The sequence below is a fragment of the Urocampus carinirostris genome, chromosome 2 (assembly GCF_059441175.1).
Source record: "Urocampus carinirostris isolate Australia breed hairy pipefish chromosome 2, RoL_Ucar_1.0, whole genome shotgun sequence".
Lineage (NCBI taxonomy): Eukaryota > Metazoa > Chordata > Actinopteri > Syngnathiformes > Syngnathidae > Urocampus > Urocampus carinirostris.
In genome coordinates, this window is record NC_142350.1 from 69,261,628 (window position 1) to 69,281,289 (window position 19,662).

Sequence of the window (19,662 nt, forward strand, 5' to 3'; positions counted from 1 at the left end):
GGTTCAATTCCCGGACGAGCCCTTGATTAGGTTTTTGTTAAAATAATATTTAAGCAACCTTCTGTCATGAGGTCCGCCATCAGATGGATGAAGGCCATAGATCACTCAAAATTTTGCTCTTTGGTCTTGGGCTTTGATGCTTTATTTGGATGTGTGTGTGGTGATTGTGTCATAAAGCTTTCTTGGTTCATTTTTAGGAAACCCCCTGTCATAGGGTCTCCCAGTGGATGTTTGCGGACAAACAAGGGCCATAAACTTTTTGAAATGTGGCTCGTTGGTCTAGTGGCATGATTCTCGCTTAGGGTGCGAGAGGTCTCAGGTTCAACTCCTGAACGAGCCCTTCCTTTGGTCAATGTTGATGAAATCTTTAAGCAATCTTCTGTCATGAGGTCCGCCATCAGATGGATGAAGGCCATAGATCACTCAAAATTTTGCTCTTTGGTCTTGGGCTTTGATGCTTTATTTGGATGTGTGTGTGGTGATTGTGTCATAAAGCTTTCTTGTTTCATTTTTAGGAAACCCCCTGTCATAGGGTCTCCCAGTGGATGTTTGCGGACAAATAAGGGCCATAAACTTCTTAAAATGTGGCTCGTTGGTCTAGAAGTATGATTCTCGCTTCGGGTGCGAGAGGTCCCGGGTTCAATTCCCGGACGAGCCCTTCATTAGGTTATTGTTAAAATAATATTTAAGCAACCTTCTGTCATGAGGTCCGCCATCAGATGGATGAAGGCCATAGATCACTCAAAATTTTGCTCTTTGGTCTTGGGCTTTGATGCTTTATTTGGATGTGTGTGTGGTGATTGTGTCATAAAGCTTTCTTGGTTCATTTTTAGGAAACCCCCTGTCATAGGGTCTCCCAATTGATGTTTGGGGACAAATAAGGGCCATAAAATTTTTGAAATGTGGCTCGTTGGTCTAGTGGCATGATTCTCGTATAGGGTGCGAGAGGTCTCAGGTTCAACTCCTGAACGAGCCCTTCCTTTGGTCAATGTTGATGAAATCTTTAAGCAATCTTCTGTCATAAGGTCCGCCATCAGATGGATGAAGGCCATAGATCACTCAAAATTTTGCTCTTTGGTCTTGGGCTTTGATGCTTTATTTGGATGTGTGTGTGGTGATTGTGTCATAAAGCTTTCTTGTTTCATTTTTAGGAAACCCCCTGTCATAGGGTCTCCCAGTGGATGTTTCCGGACAAACAAGGGCCATAAACTTCTTAAAAAGTGGCTCGTTGGTCTACAAGTATGATTCTCGCTTCGGGTGCAAGAGGTCCCGGGTTCAATTCCCGGACGAGCCCTTGATTAGGTTATTGTTAAAATAATATTTAAGCAACCTTCTGTCATGAGGTCCGCAATCAGACTGATGAAGGCCATAGATCATTTGAAATTTTGCTCTTTGGTCTTGGGCTTTGATGCTTTATTTGGATGTGTGTGTGGTGATTGTGTCATAAAGCTTTCTTGGTTCATTTTTAGGAAACCCCCTGTCATAGGGTCTCCCAGTGGATGTTTGCGGACAAACAAGGGCCATAAACTTTTTGAAATGTGGCTCGTTGGTCTAGTGGCATGATTCTCGCTTAGGGTGCGAGAGGTCTCAGGTTCAACTCCTGAACGAGCCCTTCCTTTGGTCAATGTTGATGAAATCTTTAAGCAACCTTCTGTCATGAGGTCCGCCATCAGATGGATGAAGGCCATAGATCACTCAAAATTTTGCTCTTTGGTCTTGGGCTTTGATGCTTTATTTGGATGTGTGTGTGGTGATTGTGTCATAAAGCTTTCTTGGTTCATTTTTAGGAAACCCCCTGTCATAGGGTCTCCCAGTGGATGTTTGCGGACAAATAAGGGCCATAAACTTCTTAAAATGTGGCTTGTTGGTCTAGAAGTATGATTCTCGCTTCGGGTGCGAGAGGTCCCGGGTTCAATTCCCGGACGAGCCCTTCATTAGGTTGTTGTTAAAATAATATTTAAGCAACCTTCTGTCATGAGGTCCGCCATCAGATGGATGAAGGCCATAGATCACTCAAAATTTTGCTCTTTGGTCTTGGGCTTTGATGCTTTATTTGGATGTGTGTGTGGTGATTGTGTCATAAAGCTTTCTTGGTTCATTTTTAGGAAACCCCCTGTCATAGGGTCTCCCAGTGGATGTTTGCGGACAAACAAGGGCCATAAACTTTTTGAAATGTGGCTCGTTGGTCTAGTGGCATGATTCTCGCTTAGGGTGCGAGAGGTCTCAGGTTCAACTCCTGAACGAGCCCTTCCTTTGGTCAATGTTGATGAAATCTTTAAGCAATCTTCTGTCATAAGGTCCGCCATCAGATGGATGAAGGCCATAGATCACTCAAAATTTTGCTCTTTGGTCTTGAGCTTTGATGCTTTATTTGGATGTGTGTGTGGTGATTGTGTCATAAAGCTTTCTTGTTTCATTTTTAGGAAACTCCCTGTCATAGGGTCTCCCAGTGGATGTTTACGGACAAACAAGGGCCATAAACTTCTTAAAATGTGGCTTGTTGGTCTAGAAGTATGATTCTCGCTTCGGGTGCGAGAGGTCTCGGGTTCAATTCCCGGACGAGCCCTTCATTAGGTTATTGTTAAAATAATATTTAAGCAACCTTCTGTCATGAGGTCCGCCATCAGATGGATGAAGGCCATAGATCACTCAAAATTTTGCTCTTTGGTCTTGGGCTTTGATGCTTTATTTGGATGTGTGTGTGGTGATTGTGTCATAAAGCTTTCTTGGTTCATTTTTAGGAAACCCCCTGTCATAGGGTCTCCCAATGGATGTTTGGTGACAAGCAAGGGCCATAAACTTGTTGAAATATGGCTCGTTGGTCTAGTGGCATGATTCTCGCTTCAGGTGCGAGAGGTCCCGGGTTCAACTCCTGAACAAGCCCTCCTTCGGTCAGTGTTGGTGAAATCTTTAAGCAATTTTCTGTCATAAGGTCTGCCATCAGACGGAAGAAGGCCATAGATCATTCAAAATTTTGCTCTTTGGTCTTGGGCTTTGATGCTTTATTTGGATGTGTGTGTGGTGATTGTGTCATAAAGCTTTCTTGGTTCATTTTTAGGAAACCCCCTGTCATAGGGTCTCCCAATGGATGTTTGGGAACAAACAAGGGGCCTTAAAGTTGTTGAAATGTGGCTTGTTGGTCTAGTGGCATGATTCTCGCTTAGGGTGCGAGAGGTCTCAGGTTCAACTCCTGAACGAGCCCATCCTTTGGTCAATGTTGATGAAATCTTTAAGCAATCTTCTGTCATAAAGTCCGCCATCAGATGGATGAAGGCCATAGATCACTCAAAGTTTTGCTCTTTGGTCTTGGGCTTTGATGCTTTATTTGGATGTGTGTGTGGTGATTGTGTCATAAAGCTTTCTTGGTTCGATTTTAGGAAACCCCCTGTCATAGGGTCTCCCAATGGATGTTTGGGAACAAACAAGGGGCCTTAAAGTTGTTGAAATGTGGCTTGTTGGTCTAGTGGCATGATTCTCGCTTCGGGTGCGAGAGGTCTCGGGTTCAATTCCCAAACGAGCTCTTCATTAGGTTATTGTTAAAATAATATTTAAGCAACCTTCTGTCATGAGGTCCGCCATCAGATGGATGAAGGCCATAGATCACTCAAAATTTTGCTCTTTGGTCTTGGGCTTTGATGCTTTATTTGGATGTGTGTGTGGTGATTGTGTCATAAAGCTTTCTTGGTTCCTTTTTAGGAAACCCCCTGACATAGGGTCTCCCAATTGATGTTTGGGGACAGATAAGGGCCATAAAATTCTTGAAATGTGGCTCGTTGGTCTAGTGGCATGATTCTCGCTTAGGGTGCGAGAGGTCTCAGGTTCAACTCCTGAACGAGCCCTTCCTTTGGTCAATGTTGATGAAATCTTTAAGCAATCTTCTGTCATAAGGTCCGCCATCAGATGGATGAAGGCCATAGATCACTCAAAATTTTGCTCTTTGGTCTTGGGCTTTGATGCTTTATTTGGATGTGTGTGTGGTGATTGTGTCATAAAGCTTTCTTGGTTCATTTTTAGGAAACCCCCTGTCATAGGGTCTCCCAGTGGATGTTTGCGGACAAACAAGGGCCATAAACTTTTTGAAATGTGGCTCGTTGGTCTAGTGGCATGATTCTCGCTTAGGGTGCGAGAGGTCTCAGGTTCAACTCCTGAACGAGCCCTTCCTTTGGTCAATGTTGATGAAATCTTTAAGCAATCTTCTGTCATAAAGTCCGCCATCAGATGGATGAAGGCCATAGATCACTCAAAGTTTTGCTCTTTGGTCTTGGGCTTTGATGCTTTATTTGGATGTGTGTGTGGTGATTGTGTCATAAAGCTTTCTTGGTTCGATTTTAGGAAACCCCCTGTCATAGGGTCTCCCAATGGATGTTTGGGAACAAACAAGGGGCCTTAAAGTTGTTGAAATGTGGCTTGTTGGTCTAGTGGCATGATTCTCGCTTCGGGTGCGAGAGGTCTCGGGTTCAATTCCCAAACGAGCCCTTCATTAGGTTATTGTTAAAATAATATTTAAGCAACCTTCTGTCATGAGGTCCGCCATCAGATGGATGAAGGCCATAGATCACTCAAAATTTTGCTCTTTGGTCTTGGGCTTTGATGCTTTATTTGGATGTGTGTGTGGTGATTGTGTCATAAAGCTTTCTTGGTTCCTTTTTAGGAAACCCCCTGACATAGGGTCTCCCAATTGATGTTTGGGGACAGATAAGGGCCATAAAATTCTTGAAATGTGGCTCGTTGGTCTAGTGGCATGATTCTCGCTTAGGGTGCGAGAGGTCTCAGGTTCAACTCCTGAACGAGCCCTTCCTTTGGTCAATGTTGATGAAATCTTTAAGCAATCTTCTGTCATAAGGTCCGCCATCAGATGGATGAAGGCCATAGATCACTCAAAATTTTGCTCTTTGGTCTTGGGCTTTGATGCTTTATTTGGATGTGTGTGTGGTGATTGTGTCATAAAGCTTTCTTGGTTCATTTTTAGGAAACCCCCTGTCATAGGGTCTCCCAGTGGATGTTTGCGGACAAACAAGGGCCATAAACTTTTTGAAATGTGGCTCGTTGGTCTAGTGGCATGATTCTCGCTTCGGGTGCGAGAGGTCCCGGGTTCAATTCCCGGACGAGCCCTTCATTAGGTTATTGTTAAAATAATATTTAAGCAACCTTCTGTCATGAGGTCCGCCATCAGATGGATGAAGGCCATAGATCACTCAAAATTTTGCTCTTTGGTCTTGGGCTTTGATGCTTTATTTGGATGTGTGTGTGGTGATTGTGTCATAAAGCTTTCTTGGTTCATTTTTAGGAAACCCCCTGTCATAGGGTCTCCCAATGGATGTTTGGGAACAAACAAGGGGCCTTAAAGTTGTTGAAATGGGGCTTGTTGGTCTAGTGGCATGATTCTCACTTCAACTCCTGAACGAGCCCTTCTTCGGTTAATGCGGATGAAATCTTTAAGCAACCTTCTGTCTTAAGGTCTGCCATTGGATGAATAAAGGCCATAGATCATTCAAAATTGTGCTCTTTGGTCTAGGGGTATGATACTTGATTTTGGTATGGCTGGATGGTTAGACCATCAAGCAATTTTGATCCATTTTCATGCCTGTTCTATAAATTTCTCTTCATTTATTGCTTTTTCTGTCACGTCAGACTGCCAAGAAACACGACAGATATAATAATTTGAAGCATTTTCAAGCACTCACCCAAAATTCAAGAATTGTCCCGTCTTTGAAAACACAACATGAAAATGAAGCATTTTGAAGGATTTCAAGCACCCGTACGAACCTTGTATAGCATAAGAAAGACGGCAATGCTCGCAAGCACAAATTCAACGAAGCGAGGACGAATGAGGAGACGCGACAACAACAAACCACAGATTGAGTTTGAAATCTGAGCGCCGAGACGTTTTATTCAGTCCAAAAGACGAAAAGAGGAAAACCCGAAGAGCGGCGGGACAAAATGGCGTCAGGACAATCATGCAAATGGCTCATGCTGCTTGCTCGTAGACACCCAAAAGTGCTTGTGCACCCTTCCTTCCGAAAACATTTCAAGTAGGGCTGCAACAACTTATCGACTAAATCGATGACTAAAAGCGTCAGTTGACTCATCAGATCATTTTTTCCCTGTTTCAGGTGATTTATGACCCACTAAGTATGTGAAATCGATACAAATATGAGTGCACACGACTCCGTTGCGACCACTTTAGTCTGGCAGAGGGCGCCAAGACCCTTTTTCATAAAAGCGTATCTTACATTTTTACGAACGAAAACGTCTTAACTTGGTAGTGTTTGACTATTTCATCATGAAAAAATTTAAAGGAACGGAAAGTGCTGCAGAAACAACACAAAATATGTCAATAACATAAATAAGGTAAAAAGAAGAATTATAACTCCACACAAGGAGCAGAGTCATTTATCATTTTCATATTGGGAATGTTAGATAGATAGATGCCTAGATGTCTAGATAGATGTCTAGATAGATAGATAGATAGATAGATAGATAGATAGATAGATAGATAGATAGATAGATAGATAGATAGATAGATAGATAGATAGATAGATGCCTAGATGTCAAGATAGATAGATAGATAGATGTCTAGAAAGATAGATGTCTAGAAAGATAGATGTCTAGATAGATGTCTAGATAGATGGATAAAGGTCTAGAAAGATAGATAGATGTCTAGATAGATAGATGTCTAGATAGATATATGTCTAGATAGATGTCTAGATAGATAGATAGATGTCTAGATAGATAGATAGATGTCTATAAAGATAGATAGATGTCTAGAAAGATAGATGGATAGATGTCTAGATAGATAGATGTCTAGATAGATAGATGTCTAGATAGATGTCTAGATAGATGGATAAAGGTCTAGAAAGATAGATAGATGTATAGATAGATGTCTCGATAGATGTCTAGATAGATAGATAGATGTCTAGATAGATAGATAGATAGATGTCGATATAGATAGATGTTTAGATAGATAGATAGATGTCTAGATAGATAGATAGATGTCTATAAAGATAGATAGATGTCTAGAAAGATAGATGTCTAGATAGATATATGTCTAGATAGATGTCTAGATAGATAGATAGATGTCTAGATAGATAGATAGATAGATAGATAGATAGATAGATAGATAGAGGTCTAGAATGATAGATGGATAGATGTCTAGATAGATAGATGTCTAGATAGATAGATGTCTAGATGGATGTCTAGATGTCTAGATAGATGTCTAGATAGATAGATGTCTAGAAAGATAGATAGATAGATGGATAGATAGATAGTAGATAGATAGATAGTAGATAGATAGATAGATAGATAGATAGTAGATAGATAGATATATGTCTAGATAGATAGATAGATAGATAGATCCTTTCTTCATCCCCATAGTGAAATTGACACTTCCAGCAGTATCCTTGCGTTGAAAAATAAAATAATAAAATAAAAGATATAGAATACAAAAATACCCAATAGAACGTGTTGATATAGAGTATTTAAATAGTGCTACGGAAAATACACACTGTAATAAAATAGGGTAATATTCAAATGTGGGGATGGGGTTTCATGTGGGCTTTTACTCCCCCGGGTGGCGTTAAAGAGCCTCATGGCATGAGGGAGAAATGATCTGTCTATCATATTCAAAGATGTAACACCCAAAACACATTTTTTGACAACATTTTAAAAAGCGGGTTTACATTTTCAATATATTTTTAATGTGGATAAAAAAAATTGCTCCAAATAGAATCCGAATATATGATGATTTTTGGATGAGTTAGGAGAAAAAACTTTCATCTATTTGCAGGTGTATGGCATTTACTATGTATTTTTACTTGCATGGATTTTGATGGTTTTATATGACAGAATATTCTGTCGGTTTGCGCGCTATTTGTTTCTATACGTCCCAAAAACTTCAAGATGTGAATAAGTCGAGAAATCCCATCGAAAACAGAATCAGCCGATTCGTCGATTGTTTGTTGCAGCCCTAACTTCAAGTATGAAAAACACAACAAGTTGACCGGTAGCATTTTGTAATACGGGCTCTTTTGACACAAATTCACATTTTGTCTGTCGATTGGACTTCAAAAATAGAGATATATAACATGGCTGGCCAAATCCATGTCTTATTTACAACTGAGAGGTAAATTCCTGTTATATTTTCTTCCTATTTGGATGGACGGTTTAGTAAGGGGTGGGCAAACTACGGATCGCGGGCCACAGAGAGCCGGTAAGACTGATTCATCCGGCCCACGAATTATATATGAGTATAGCTTTCGATAGTCTCTTCCCTCAAAGTAAATAAATAAATATTTTTGAGAAATTTGCTTCGGCCTAAATCCAATTTCAGCTTTCGAACAGTCTGCATCAAGCTGAATCTCACCGGTGGGTTTTTTTAAAAGTGAAAAAAAAACGTTTCTTTTAAAGTCAGTTGAAAAGTGAAAGCAGGGAACTGGATTGGTACTAATAAAAGCATACATTTTTGTTGTGCGGAAGAGTAATGAAGACATACACGCAGATCCTACAGAGCTGTTAATAAAAAGCCTAAAAGTACACAAAAAGTTTGTTGGAATCAATTCGGAGTGCAACAAAGAGCACAGTGAAACACGGAGGATACGTGATAGAAACATGAATGTAGTTTGTTGGCGTGCGGAAGAGTTAAGAAGACGTACACGCAAGACAAAACTGACAGAGTTGTTTAAAAAGTGCCTCAACTCAGCGAGAAGTTTACTGTAAGAATTCCGGAGTGCAATAGAAAGCACGATGAAAAATGTCAGACCTGAAACATTGTTCCACATCTATATTGTTGGTGTTCGGAAGAGTAAAGAAGACATACACGCAAGGCTGGCGTGAGATCTGAGAGAGCTGTTAGTTAAGTGCCTAAAAGTACACGAAAAGTTTGTTGGAATCAATTCAGAGTGTAACAAAGAAACACGGTGGATACATAATAGAAACATGAATGTAGATTGTTGGCGTGCGGAAGAGTTAAGAAGACGTACACGCAAGACAAAACTGACAGAGTTGTTTAAAAAGTGCCTCAACTCAGCGAGAAGTTTACTGTAAGAATTCCGGAGTGCAATAGAAAGCACGATGAAAAATGTCGGACCTGAAACATTGTTCCACATCTATATTGTTAGTGTTCGAAGGAGTTAAGAAAATGTAGACGCAGAGCTGACAGAGCTGTTAATAAAGTGCCTAAGCTCACCAAGAGATTTATCGTGATCATTCTGGAGTACAACAGAGAGTAGAGTTAAACAAAAACGTGATCGAAGTTTAATTTCGGAAAAAAACGCCGGCCAAGACGTACGTGACCGAGCTACTGGAAAAATGTACAAAAACGTGTTTGTATTGAGATATTATCGTTTTTAATGAATGTATGTGACAGTATTATATACATTGATATATTTAGGACGATATTGCCGGTTAGAGCCATGTATTACTGAAAAATTGTTTACATTTTGTCCGAGGAAGAACGGATTAATTACTTTAGCATTACTTTTTATGGGAAAACGAAATTCAGACCCTAACCCATTTGGACCCTGATCTCCGACCTGGAAAAGACTCTGTTCGAAAGCTGACCACCGGAGTACTACTAAAATCGGTTGTTTTGGTGTTTTTGTGGTGTCCCTTCCCGGGTTCTGATTGGGCTACATTATCTTTTTTCCTCATAAATTGAGATTTAAGACGGTTTTGGGAATAGATCAATCCATTTCTTTCCCCTCGGCCGAATTTTTAAACTAGATACGGCCCGTGACTCCAAAAGTTTGCCCACCCCCTGGTCAAAGTGCAGAATGGCTCAAAAGTCTCATCAAGGGTGACTAGAGGCTGTCAGGAGAAAAAAAAAAACAAACGGGAATCCAAAACGATCCATTTTTAGGTTTACTTTTATCCTCAAAGCAGGGTTCGTACATGTTTTTCATGGCCAAATTCAAGCACTTCAAGGGACTTTCAGAGCCATACAAACTCATGCCAGCCGTCGTTAATCACGTGGGAATGCCGTGGCAAAGCCGAGCCACCGGAGGGCAGTGTCTGCCTCATCTTTAAGCAGACTTGTGAAACGTGCCGACAATTTTAAGCAAATACTTTGAAGTACTTTTCAATGGTTGAAAACACATTTAAATTCAAGCATTTTTTAAGGATTTCAAGCACCCGGAAATTTCACTTTGCAACAGGGGAAGGAAAACAACATTTGCAACAAGCTGACATTGTTTCTCGTATATTACCCAAAGAAGGATTCTATTGGTTACATCATCATTTATAATCGTTATATAATATAAAGGATAAAATTGTGATTTCGGAACGATGCGGTTTTTCCTTCACAAAACGAAAAATAGATATCTCCTCGAAAACATTCCGAGTAAATTCTGCACGTATGATAAATAGAATTCTATTCTAATCTGAAAATACATTCTCACGATACGATATTCCTTAGATGTCGATCCCGATCCCGAATTTCTTAATGGAAATGAAGGAAATCTTGTTTTAAGGCTTGACGCGTTTGTCGTCAGGGCTCGTCTTCTTTCCTGAGGAAGAAATTCCGTTCAGGACCGGGAGCCCCGACGCAAAAATCGTCACCATCCGAAAAATTCCAGCCGGAAAATCGCCAAGATCCCCAAAAAACCTCAACAAAAGTAGGGTTGGCGAGCAATTTGGGTACCATTGGTGACATGTGGGGGGATGTGTTCCAGGCAAAATGGCCAGATATGTTCGGAATATCAGGAATATTAGGGACGAGGTGGCCTCGTCACTTCGATATGCCTGGATTGAAATGGTGTCATCACCCTGGAATGCTAGGAAGAAGGCGAGGGCGAGAAATCTCTCATATTTCTGGCATTTCAAAGAGACAGCGTCACTACAATCCTAACATTCCTGAGTGATGACGTCACCACATTTCAGACATTCCATTGTGGTGTCCTGACCACATTCTTGACATTCCAAACTGACAACCTCCGTTTGTGTAACATGTCTATATGCCGGGGTGGGGGGTTGGATTCCAGGTGACATGACCAGATATGTTCGGAATATCAGGAATAGTAGGGACGAGGTGGCGTCGTCACTTCGATATCCCTGGATTGAAATGGTGTCACGTCATCAGATTGGAATGCGGTGATGTCATCTGTTTGGAATGCCATGGATGTTAGGAATGTATCGATGTCATCAATTCGGAATACCCAGAATGTTCGAAATGAGGTGACGTCATCACCCTGGAATGCTAGGAATAAGGAAAGACATCTCTAATATTTCTGGCATTTCAAAGAGAGAGCGTCACCGCAATCCTAACATTCCTTAGTGATGACGACATTCCATTGTGGTGTCCTGACCACATTCTTGACATTCCAAACTGACAACCTCTGTTTATGTGACATGTCTATATGCCATGGTGGGAGGTTGTATTCCAGGTGACATATGTTCGGAATATCAGGATTATTAGAGACGAGGAGGTGCTTCGTCACTTCGAAATGCCTGGATTGTTAGGAATGTTGGAAATAGCACGACGTCCTCTGATAGGAATGCCAGGGATGTTAGGAATGTACCGATGTCATCAATTTGGAATACCGGGAATGTTAGGGATGTGGCGATGTCGTCATTTAGGCGTGCCAGGAATGTTAAGAATGTGGGGTCACATCTTAACAGGTCGATTACCCTTTTGATGAAAGGTCCACTCAATTATTCTCTCAATAGTGATTAAGCGGAAGGATACAGAAAGCTAGCTCAGAGATTTCGGCAGTCAGTTTCAGAAACGTAGTGAGGAAATGGAGGGCCACAGGCACAGTTCTCGTTGTGGTTGGTCAATTGAGAAATGTTTTTTAAAAGAGAAGGGTCAAAAAGAGTATCCAGACCCTCATTGGAAACTTGTTTCTACTGTCTCTACTTCTCATGTTTCTACTGGGTTGCCCAAATTGATTCACCTCCCTACTTTTGTTGAAGTGGATATTGCACTCTTTCTTTATAACACCTATCATCTTCATTTCACTTGTCTGTTATACAATAAAGCAAAGATTTAGAAAGGAAGTGCTGGAAAAGGTCAGTATGTGGTGGTTACCTGTGTATAATGCCTTTAATTTGCGAGTCCTTCTCCACTTGCTGCTGCCGCAGTCGTCTCTCGCTGTCCTCCAGACGGTTTTGGTACTGGAGCAGGATTTTGTTGGTCTGCTGTTCCTGGCTCAGCAGGCGTCGCTCGTACTCCTCCAGTTTCTTGTGGGACATCACCAGGCGCTCCTTCAGGCCGTGGATCTCCTCCTCGTACTCTCGAACCTGCCGCAGGAAAAAAAGGTCGGGAGAAGAACCGGTGGGAATTTAACACCTAAAGCAGAGGTCGGGAACCTGGGGCTCGCTTAAGGAGTCCGTATAGTCCCGAGAACGTTTTGGTACACGAGAAGGTGTTGTGGTTTATTGGAGTCGAGCTTGACATAAGGAGAACACATTAGTTTAAAACGGGAAAATTCCGGGCTTGTTTCTCCCGAGTTTAAATGTCAGCGAGTGTTATTATTAAACGCCTTGGGCAGCCAAGTAATAATATTCTGCTTGGCGTGGAACTAGCCGTCAAGTCAGGAATTTGGATGTGTCAGGCCGACCCCAACGAGTTTCTTGGAAATTCTGTAACTTTGGAAAATCGAAAGAGGACGAAAACATTCTAAAAAAATATTTTCAATTACCAAAAAGCTTGCATGTTGAGGAAAAACAAGTGTGTCATCGCAACATGAGATGTTGCCTGAGGATATAAAAAAGCTGATTGTCTCTTAGACGAATGAGAACTCTGTTTTGGACTCTGACAAAGATAAACGGCTCTCCCTCTCCCGCCGAGATCTCCCTGCATCTTGATTTTATGTTTTTGGGCGAGGAAATAAGGTCTGCTCCGAAAAAGATAAAGCGATTCCGTCCAGTATATACGGGGTCAAGTCACATTTCTTTATTTATGCCCTTAGTAACAAGAAGTACCAAATGGCTGTACGGACTACAGACTATTATGACACCATCCCCTGATCTAAAACCTACATGAGGGCAAGGAAAAACTCAAAAACCTTAGCATGAAGACAATGAAGAGTCCTAGAGAAGGGATTGCACGTGAGGTCATACCCCATCCAGGACGACCAGGTCAAAATGGATGTTACGATACAGAGACATTGTCAACATGAAATCTAGGTCATTCATTAGCTATGGAATAGAAGTATGTTTTAAACCTAGATTGAAACAGTTCCACTGAGGTTGCAGATACAATCCCAGGGGGCAGAACGTTCTGCATTATTGGGGCCCAAACAGAGAACGGTCTCGAACGTACAGATTTCCTCTTGGCTCTTGGGATCACTGGTAGACCGTTGTTTTCTGAGCGAAGGCTCCAAACATGAACATAGGAGGGAAATGAAATCTGAAAGGGCACATTTCTAACTACAGTCAGGGTATCACACTAACATAGCCCCTTTTGGCAGTAGGTCGCTAAGAAATCCTTTGAATCAGGAGTCTTAAATTCATGGCCTGGTATTTGACTCTGGTAAGTGGGCACAAATGCAGAAGACATTTGACAAAGACTAGAAAGTTTGAGCATATCGCTCCAATTTTAGCTAACATACAAATGTTCTCATGGACACGGCCCCTCTTATCTTTATGTTCCTGCACGGAGCCTCTGCCCGGAGAATCGGGACTACTTGTGACTCCAAGAGCCAAGAAGAAATCTGCAGGTTCAAGAGCGTTCTCCATCTAGGTCCCGGTGCTGTGATATGCTCTCCCTCTGGAGATGAGAGTTTTTCAATCACACACTATTATTCTATAGCCTATGAGTGATTCTGACCTCATACTTTTCTTTTCCTGTCCTTTCTGGCTGCCCGGTCTTTGGCGGATCGGGATGAGTCCATAGACCGGCAACTGGACCGGAAGTCATCCTCTCTATGACCAGCTGGCTGAGACTAGAAGCTGCATCGTTGCTGTCATGGACTTCTTGAACAATTTGACATAATACCTATGATTTTGACTACGTGTTGTGTACTGTTACCCAATGCAACGCTCTTGAGCCTGCAGATTTCTTCTTGGCTCTTGGGGTCACAAGTAGTCCGGCGTTTTCTGAGCGGAGGCTCCGTGCAGGAACATAAAGATAAGAGGGGGCATGTCCGTGCAAACATTTGTATCTATTGCAGCCTAGTCATCCTGGAATGGGGATTATCTCCTGAGTGGCCCCTTCTCAAGGCTCTTCATTTTCCTCATACTGAGGTTTTTGAGTTATTCCTTGCCCTCATGTCTGTTTCAGATCAGGGGATGGTGTCATAGCGGCCTGTGCAGTCCTTGGAGACTTAAAGCAAGCATTGACGGGGCCAGGTCTACCCACCCTGTCCATGCGGGACTCGTCCATGCTTTTGGAATATTCTTTGAGCTTGAAGTCCTCGCGGTCGATACGCGAACTCTCGATATCGGCCGAAAGGTGAGGCATGTTGGACACCCAGGCCACCGTCCTCTCGTTGGCCGGCGTGCCGGGAGCCTGAGACCCCTGCCGGAAGAGAACACAGTTAGGGGAACTCCGTGGCCGACGCCTCAAAAGCACAGCTCGGTCTGCAGAGACACGGGAAAATGAGGTGCCCCACGTGAGCTGGCTACAATAGTCAATTTTCCTTGTATGAGCCTACTTGAAGTACATTTTTGTTCTTTTTATTTTGAACTGATGCTTTGTCTGTGCCTGCATCAATGACTTGATTTCTTTTTTTCCCTCAAGAGTAAACGGGTGCCCCATGTGAGCCTGTCATTACTGATGCCAGGCACCTGAGTCTGCTCCATTGGCGCCAACGGCCTTGCGAACCTCAGCTCCTGCTAGGCAAGCTTTTTTGACTCTGACTCTATCCTGTCCCGATTCCTGTTTGATTCCCGGCTCCGACCCTTTTTCTGAACTCCGTTACGTTTTTGCTCCACCGTCCCGGCCATCGACCTGTTCTTCCCCCTTCCTCGACACTGCCTTTGCTCGCCAAAGAAGTGCCACTTCTGCCTTCCGAGCGATCTGCTACCTGTGACCGACAATCACCGGATGATGGGTGCGAGCCTTTTCCTCCTTCTAAATAAAGCTGGGTAAAACAAACGCAAGCGGGTCCTGTCTTCGTTTCTGGTCTCTGACAGACGGACTCTGATTGGCTCCCTGTCACTATGTATACCCCCGTCTTTCTGTCACCTGGTGTCAGTCTTTCTGCGAACCTCAGTTAACGCTAGGCAAGCTTTTTGACCCTGACTCGCTCCTGTTTTGGCCCCTGTCTGTTTCCCGGCTTCAACCCGTTTTCTGATATCGACCATGTTTTTTGCTCCCCCGTCTCGGCCATCGATCTGTTTTTTACCCTGCTCTCGACGCTGCCTTCGCTCGCCACGGAAATACCACTTCCGCGTTCAGAGCGACCTGCTCCCCACGACCGGCGATCACCGGATCGTGTGTTCAATCCTTTCCCTTCTTCCCAATAAAACCGAGAGGAACGTACGCAAGTGGGTCCTGTCTTTGTTCTGGTCCTGACAACCTTTTTCCCTATATTTTATGTTTTTTAACGGTGCCATGGTGGAACCTGCATGCATGACATGATTTTTTTCTTTCCCCCCCAAAAAAAGACATAAAATGAAATAAACAAATTGATAACCCGACGAATGGCATTTTTTCTTCTTTTAACGAAAAAATGGGCCTATGTAGGCATGAAAATACGTACACTAGATTTAAATTACTTTTTTTAAGAAGAAAATATTGCCCCATGTGAGCCTGCACATTTTTACTTCTCTTTTCCAAATTTATTAATACAAAATTTTGCCTCGCAAAACCCTTCGACCGTGACATATTTTTCTTTTTTTTGGGTCATTTTTTTAAGAAAATCCAATCCAGCAAAAATATACACATAAATGACTGTTTTGAGACCAATTGAGCAAAAATATATACAAAAATGACTGTTTTGAGACCAATTGAGCAAAAATATATACAAAAATGACTGTTTTGAGTCTAATCGAGCAAAAATATACACCTAAATCACTGTTTTGGGCTTAATCGAGCAAAAATATACACAAAAAGACTGTTTTGAGCCTAATTGAGCAAAAATATACACCCATATCCCATAGGAGCCTGTTTCAATGACCTTGTCTTTTTATATTTTTAAAGAAAAACGGTTTGCCCCGTTGTGAGCCTATTCAATGAAATTTTTCTTCTATTTTCTAAAAGAAATTTGCTGCCCTATTAGTGCCTAATTCAGCTACAAGACTGTTGCCCCGCTTTAAGAAGATTTTTGCGCAAAGACGTCCCGCCACTGGCCTGTTTTCCGGCGTTGGGCTTGAGCAGATGCTGCTGGGGCGAAGGCTTTTGCGGTTTGACTCCCGGTTGGGCGGCGGGGCTCCCCGTCCCCTGGGGGCTCCCCGAGTCCCGGACCGAAGTCTGCTGGTGGGGGAGCCCCGGCGCCGCGTTGTCCTTGAGGGAGGTCTGTCGGGCCCCGCCCCCTCGCGGCTGTCGGCCTCCGCCCCCCCCGTAGGCGCTCTCGGGCGATTGGAGGAGGTTGCCGCTGGTCGGTCGCGATTTGGCTTGGGCGGCCACGGAAAGCTGGTGAGAGGCTTGCGATTGGACGCGTTGGGCGGGAGGGGGCGGGACTCGGGCTTGGACGGTGGACGGAGGGGTGGTGGCCAATGAGGAGTGGGAGGTTCCCACCTGGGAGGACAGCCCCATCATTTGCTGCTGCTGGGGGACAACAAGAAAAAACTCGCTGGAAACTAGGGAGGACGGATCCTATCGTGTGGAGAAAGAAATATATGTGCTTCAAATAAATAAACACATCGATTCATACCGAAATGCAATTCGTTCATTTGGTAATCAATATTTTTATTTATTTTGTCATGTTGCCCTGCAATTGGCTGGCAACCAGTTGAGGGTGTCCCCTGCCCACTGCCCGATGATTGCCGGGATGGGCTCCAGCACCCCCGCGACCCTACCGAGGATAAGCGGTGTAGCTAATGAGAATGAGAGGATTTTGTCATGTACTTTGTCGTTTATCTTGTCATCGATTGAGTTTGTCTTATGTGTTTTTTCCTGTATTGTCATCCATTTTGTCTTGTAGTCATTCAGTCATCGGTTGTTAGTGTATTTTCCTCGTACTTTGTTGTGTATTTAGTCGTTTTTTGGAAGTTGTTTTTGTCATTTCGTTTTTCATTTTTGTTGTGTATTTTGTCATTCATTTTTTGTATTTTTAGTCGTTTAGTCGATTAGTTTATGATGTATTTTGTCGTCTACAGTGTAATTTGTCATACATTGTGTCATGTATCTTGTCATTTCTTTATGGTTTATTAGTAGTTTATTATGTGGTGTATTATGTCGTTTATTTCGTATTTTAGTTCTTCGTGTTTTTGTCATTTGTTCAGTTGTTTTTTTTGGTGTCTATTTTGTCATTTTAGTTGTGTATTTTGTATGTATTTGTATGTATTTTCTCATGTATTTTGTCCTCTATTTTGCCATGTATTTTGTCACTTTTTCTGTGTATTTTTCTGTGTTTTTGTTGTATATTTTGTCGTGTACTTTGTTGTGTATTTTGCTGTGTATTCAGTTATCTGTTTTGTCATTTCCTCAATATTTAGTTGTGTATTTCCTCAATTTTTTGTGTATTTTTCTGTGTTTTTTTTCTGTCAGTCGTCTATTTTGTCATATTCACTGCGTGTTTTTCCGTGTGTTTTGTTGTGTATTTCGTTGTTTATTTTTTCATGTATTTTGTCAAGTATCCGGTCGTTACTTTCGTCATTTATCTCGTGTATTTAGCCGTGTCTTCTGTTGTCTATTTCCTCAATTTCGCGGTGTACTTTTCGGTGTATTTCGTGGCGCAATGAATGAATGAACGAACACTTTATTCGAACATTAAAATAAAAACAGAACAAAAACAATAACTCAACAACAAAATAATGTTATATAATATGTTGGAAAAGGGGTAGTAAGAAGCCGATGCTTATATTCCCTACCCCTACCTCTTCCCTATCAAATACACCAATAACAATTGTAATGATCAATTGTAATGATATTAACTAGACAATTCCCGCGGCATTGATCTGGAAGATGATCCCGGTATGTATATATAACCCCGGTTGTTAGCATTTTGAGTTAGCATAAAGTTTTTAGCTCAGAGAGATGTTTCTGTCATTTTTTACTTGGTTCTGTGGGGGGACTCCGCCCCCCCAAACCCTCCCTGGTACTGGCAAGTTCATTTGATGGTAAAATCATAGTAATAACACTGTTATTACACTTTAAAAACTTTTAAAATATACATGTTCAAATAGAATGGGCCGTTCGATTTGAATTGGCCCATCCGGAATGCATTGAGCCCATTCAATTTGCTGAGTCGTTAGCATGTTAGCATTAGAATAATTTTTCAGCACGAAGAAGTTAGCATTTAGCCGTTAACATCACTTTTTAGCACGTATCCGTTAGCAAAACTCATCAACATGAGGCCATTAGCATGATTTGTAAATATAAAGTGGTTAAAATATTGAAGCCGAAGGCACGGTGTCCGGAGGCGGCGGAAGGACGGCACTCCGGCGTAGGGGGCACGTACCTGCGGGTGCACCGTCATCTGGCGGCGGGCGAAATCGGCGCGGCCAAAGTCGTCGCTGTAGCTGTGGGAGTGGACGATGCCGGGCTGGGCCAGGTGGACGCCGTCCCGGCTCCCCAGGGCGGAAAGGTCCTCGCTGCGGGAGAAGCCGCCCCGGGCGAACTGCGGCAGGTAGCCGGGGTGCTCCGGCTCGGGGGCCAGCAGCAGGGGGGCGGGGGGCCGGGGGCGGCCCGGCGCCAACTGGTTGCGGGGCCCGTCGGCGGCGCCGGCCAGGTGGAAGAGGGGATTCTGGAAGGAAAGCGGGTAGCGCATGGCGGCGGCTTGCTGTTGCTGCTGCCGGGACAGCGAGTCGTTGGCGGCGGCGGCCATCCGGCTCAGGCGCGGGCCGCCCGACGCGCCGGAGCCGCCCGAGCCGGCCGACAGACCGCTGCCGGCCCGCAGCTGGGCGGCCGGGCCCGAACCGGGGCCCGAATCGGGGCCCGAACCGGGGCCGCCGAGGCCCCCGAAGCTGCCCCCGAAGCCGCCGCAGAAGGAGGAGTTGAGCATGTCCACCGAATGCAAGTGGGACACGCTGTTCATTCGGGAATCCTGGAGGTCCATCATAGACATCAACCAGAGGATTTTACGGACACCGGACCCTGCCCGCGCCCGCAAACGTTGACACCGTGCGGTAGGGCTGCAACACTGAGTCCGCGTTTGATGGCGTCCTAACCAATGTTCCCTGTCATCTTCCAAGGGTCACACAAAATCGGTGAGCAACGCTTGAAACAACAGTGAGCGACAGCAACCCCAAGTGTGGCAACGAAATCATGATCAATCATGTCCAAAACTTGACATCAAGTTACATTTTGCGGAGTTTCCGCCAATGCAAAATGATTTTTCACTTTTGAAGGAATTGACTACTGTATTATTGCAAAGGTTGTACGGCCTACAAATGTCATTTGTTTTTACAACAATTCTTTTACAAGATTTCCATTTTATTTCCTGGTATCTTTTGTCACATAATACTAACATTTTTGGGGGCTTATTGAGTCAGTTGCACGATACACAACTGGATTGAATCACATTTTTTTAGTGGAAGTACAATGTCGGCAACAAGATTGACTTGGTATACAGTAATTGGAAATGATTTGAGTGCACACACACTTTTTGTGTACAATAT

The 19,662-nt window shown here is 43.2% G+C and overlaps 1 protein-coding gene and 10 non-coding genes across 15 annotated transcripts in view; 10 read left to right on the top strand and 1 right to left on the bottom strand.

The window, feature by feature from the left end:
* Positions 1–19,662, bottom strand: part of syngap1b (synaptic Ras GTPase activating protein 1b) — a 111,247-nt gene that overhangs the window by 22,638 nt on the left and 68,947 nt on the right. For 4 of the 5 annotated variants that reach the window (XM_088327647.1, XM_088327646.1, XM_088327644.1 and 1 more), the window contains 4 exons: positions 18,504–19,088; positions 16,232–16,648; positions 14,297–14,455; positions 12,023–12,234 (listed from right to left, as the gene is read on the bottom strand). In XM_088327647.1, coding sequence (XP_088183773.1) covers positions 12,023–12,234; positions 14,297–14,455; positions 16,232–16,648; positions 18,504–19,088 — 1,373 coding nt within the window. Of the gene's footprint in view, positions 1–6,583; positions 10,503–12,022; positions 12,235–14,296; positions 14,456–16,231; positions 16,649–18,503; positions 19,089–19,662 lie in introns of those variants that run through there. The other variant, XM_088327645.1, reaches the window with a different exon arrangement.
* trnap-agg (transfer RNA proline (anticodon AGG)) lies at positions 269–340 on the top strand. The gene has a single exon. It is a non-coding gene; the product is annotated as a tRNA-Pro (tRNA).
* On the top strand, positions 587–658 carry trnap-cgg (transfer RNA proline (anticodon CGG)). Its single transcript has one exon. It is a non-coding gene; the product is annotated as a tRNA-Pro (tRNA).
* trnap-agg (transfer RNA proline (anticodon AGG)) lies at positions 1,541–1,612 on the top strand. Its single transcript has one exon. It is a non-coding gene; the product is annotated as a tRNA-Pro (tRNA).
* trnap-cgg (transfer RNA proline (anticodon CGG)) lies at positions 1,859–1,930 on the top strand. Its single transcript has one exon. It is a non-coding gene; the product is annotated as a tRNA-Pro (tRNA).
* trnap-agg (transfer RNA proline (anticodon AGG)) lies at positions 2,177–2,248 on the top strand. The gene has a single exon. It is a non-coding gene; the product is annotated as a tRNA-Pro (tRNA).
* trnap-agg (transfer RNA proline (anticodon AGG)) lies at positions 3,131–3,202 on the top strand. Its single transcript has one exon. It is a non-coding gene; the product is annotated as a tRNA-Pro (tRNA).
* trnap-agg (transfer RNA proline (anticodon AGG)) lies at positions 3,768–3,839 on the top strand. Its single transcript has one exon. It is a non-coding gene; the product is annotated as a tRNA-Pro (tRNA).
* Positions 4,086–4,157, top strand: trnap-agg (transfer RNA proline (anticodon AGG)). The gene has a single exon. It is a non-coding gene; the product is annotated as a tRNA-Pro (tRNA).
* Positions 4,723–4,794, top strand: trnap-agg (transfer RNA proline (anticodon AGG)). Its single transcript has one exon. It is a non-coding gene; the product is annotated as a tRNA-Pro (tRNA).
* Positions 5,041–5,112, top strand: trnap-cgg (transfer RNA proline (anticodon CGG)). Its single transcript has one exon. It is a non-coding gene; the product is annotated as a tRNA-Pro (tRNA).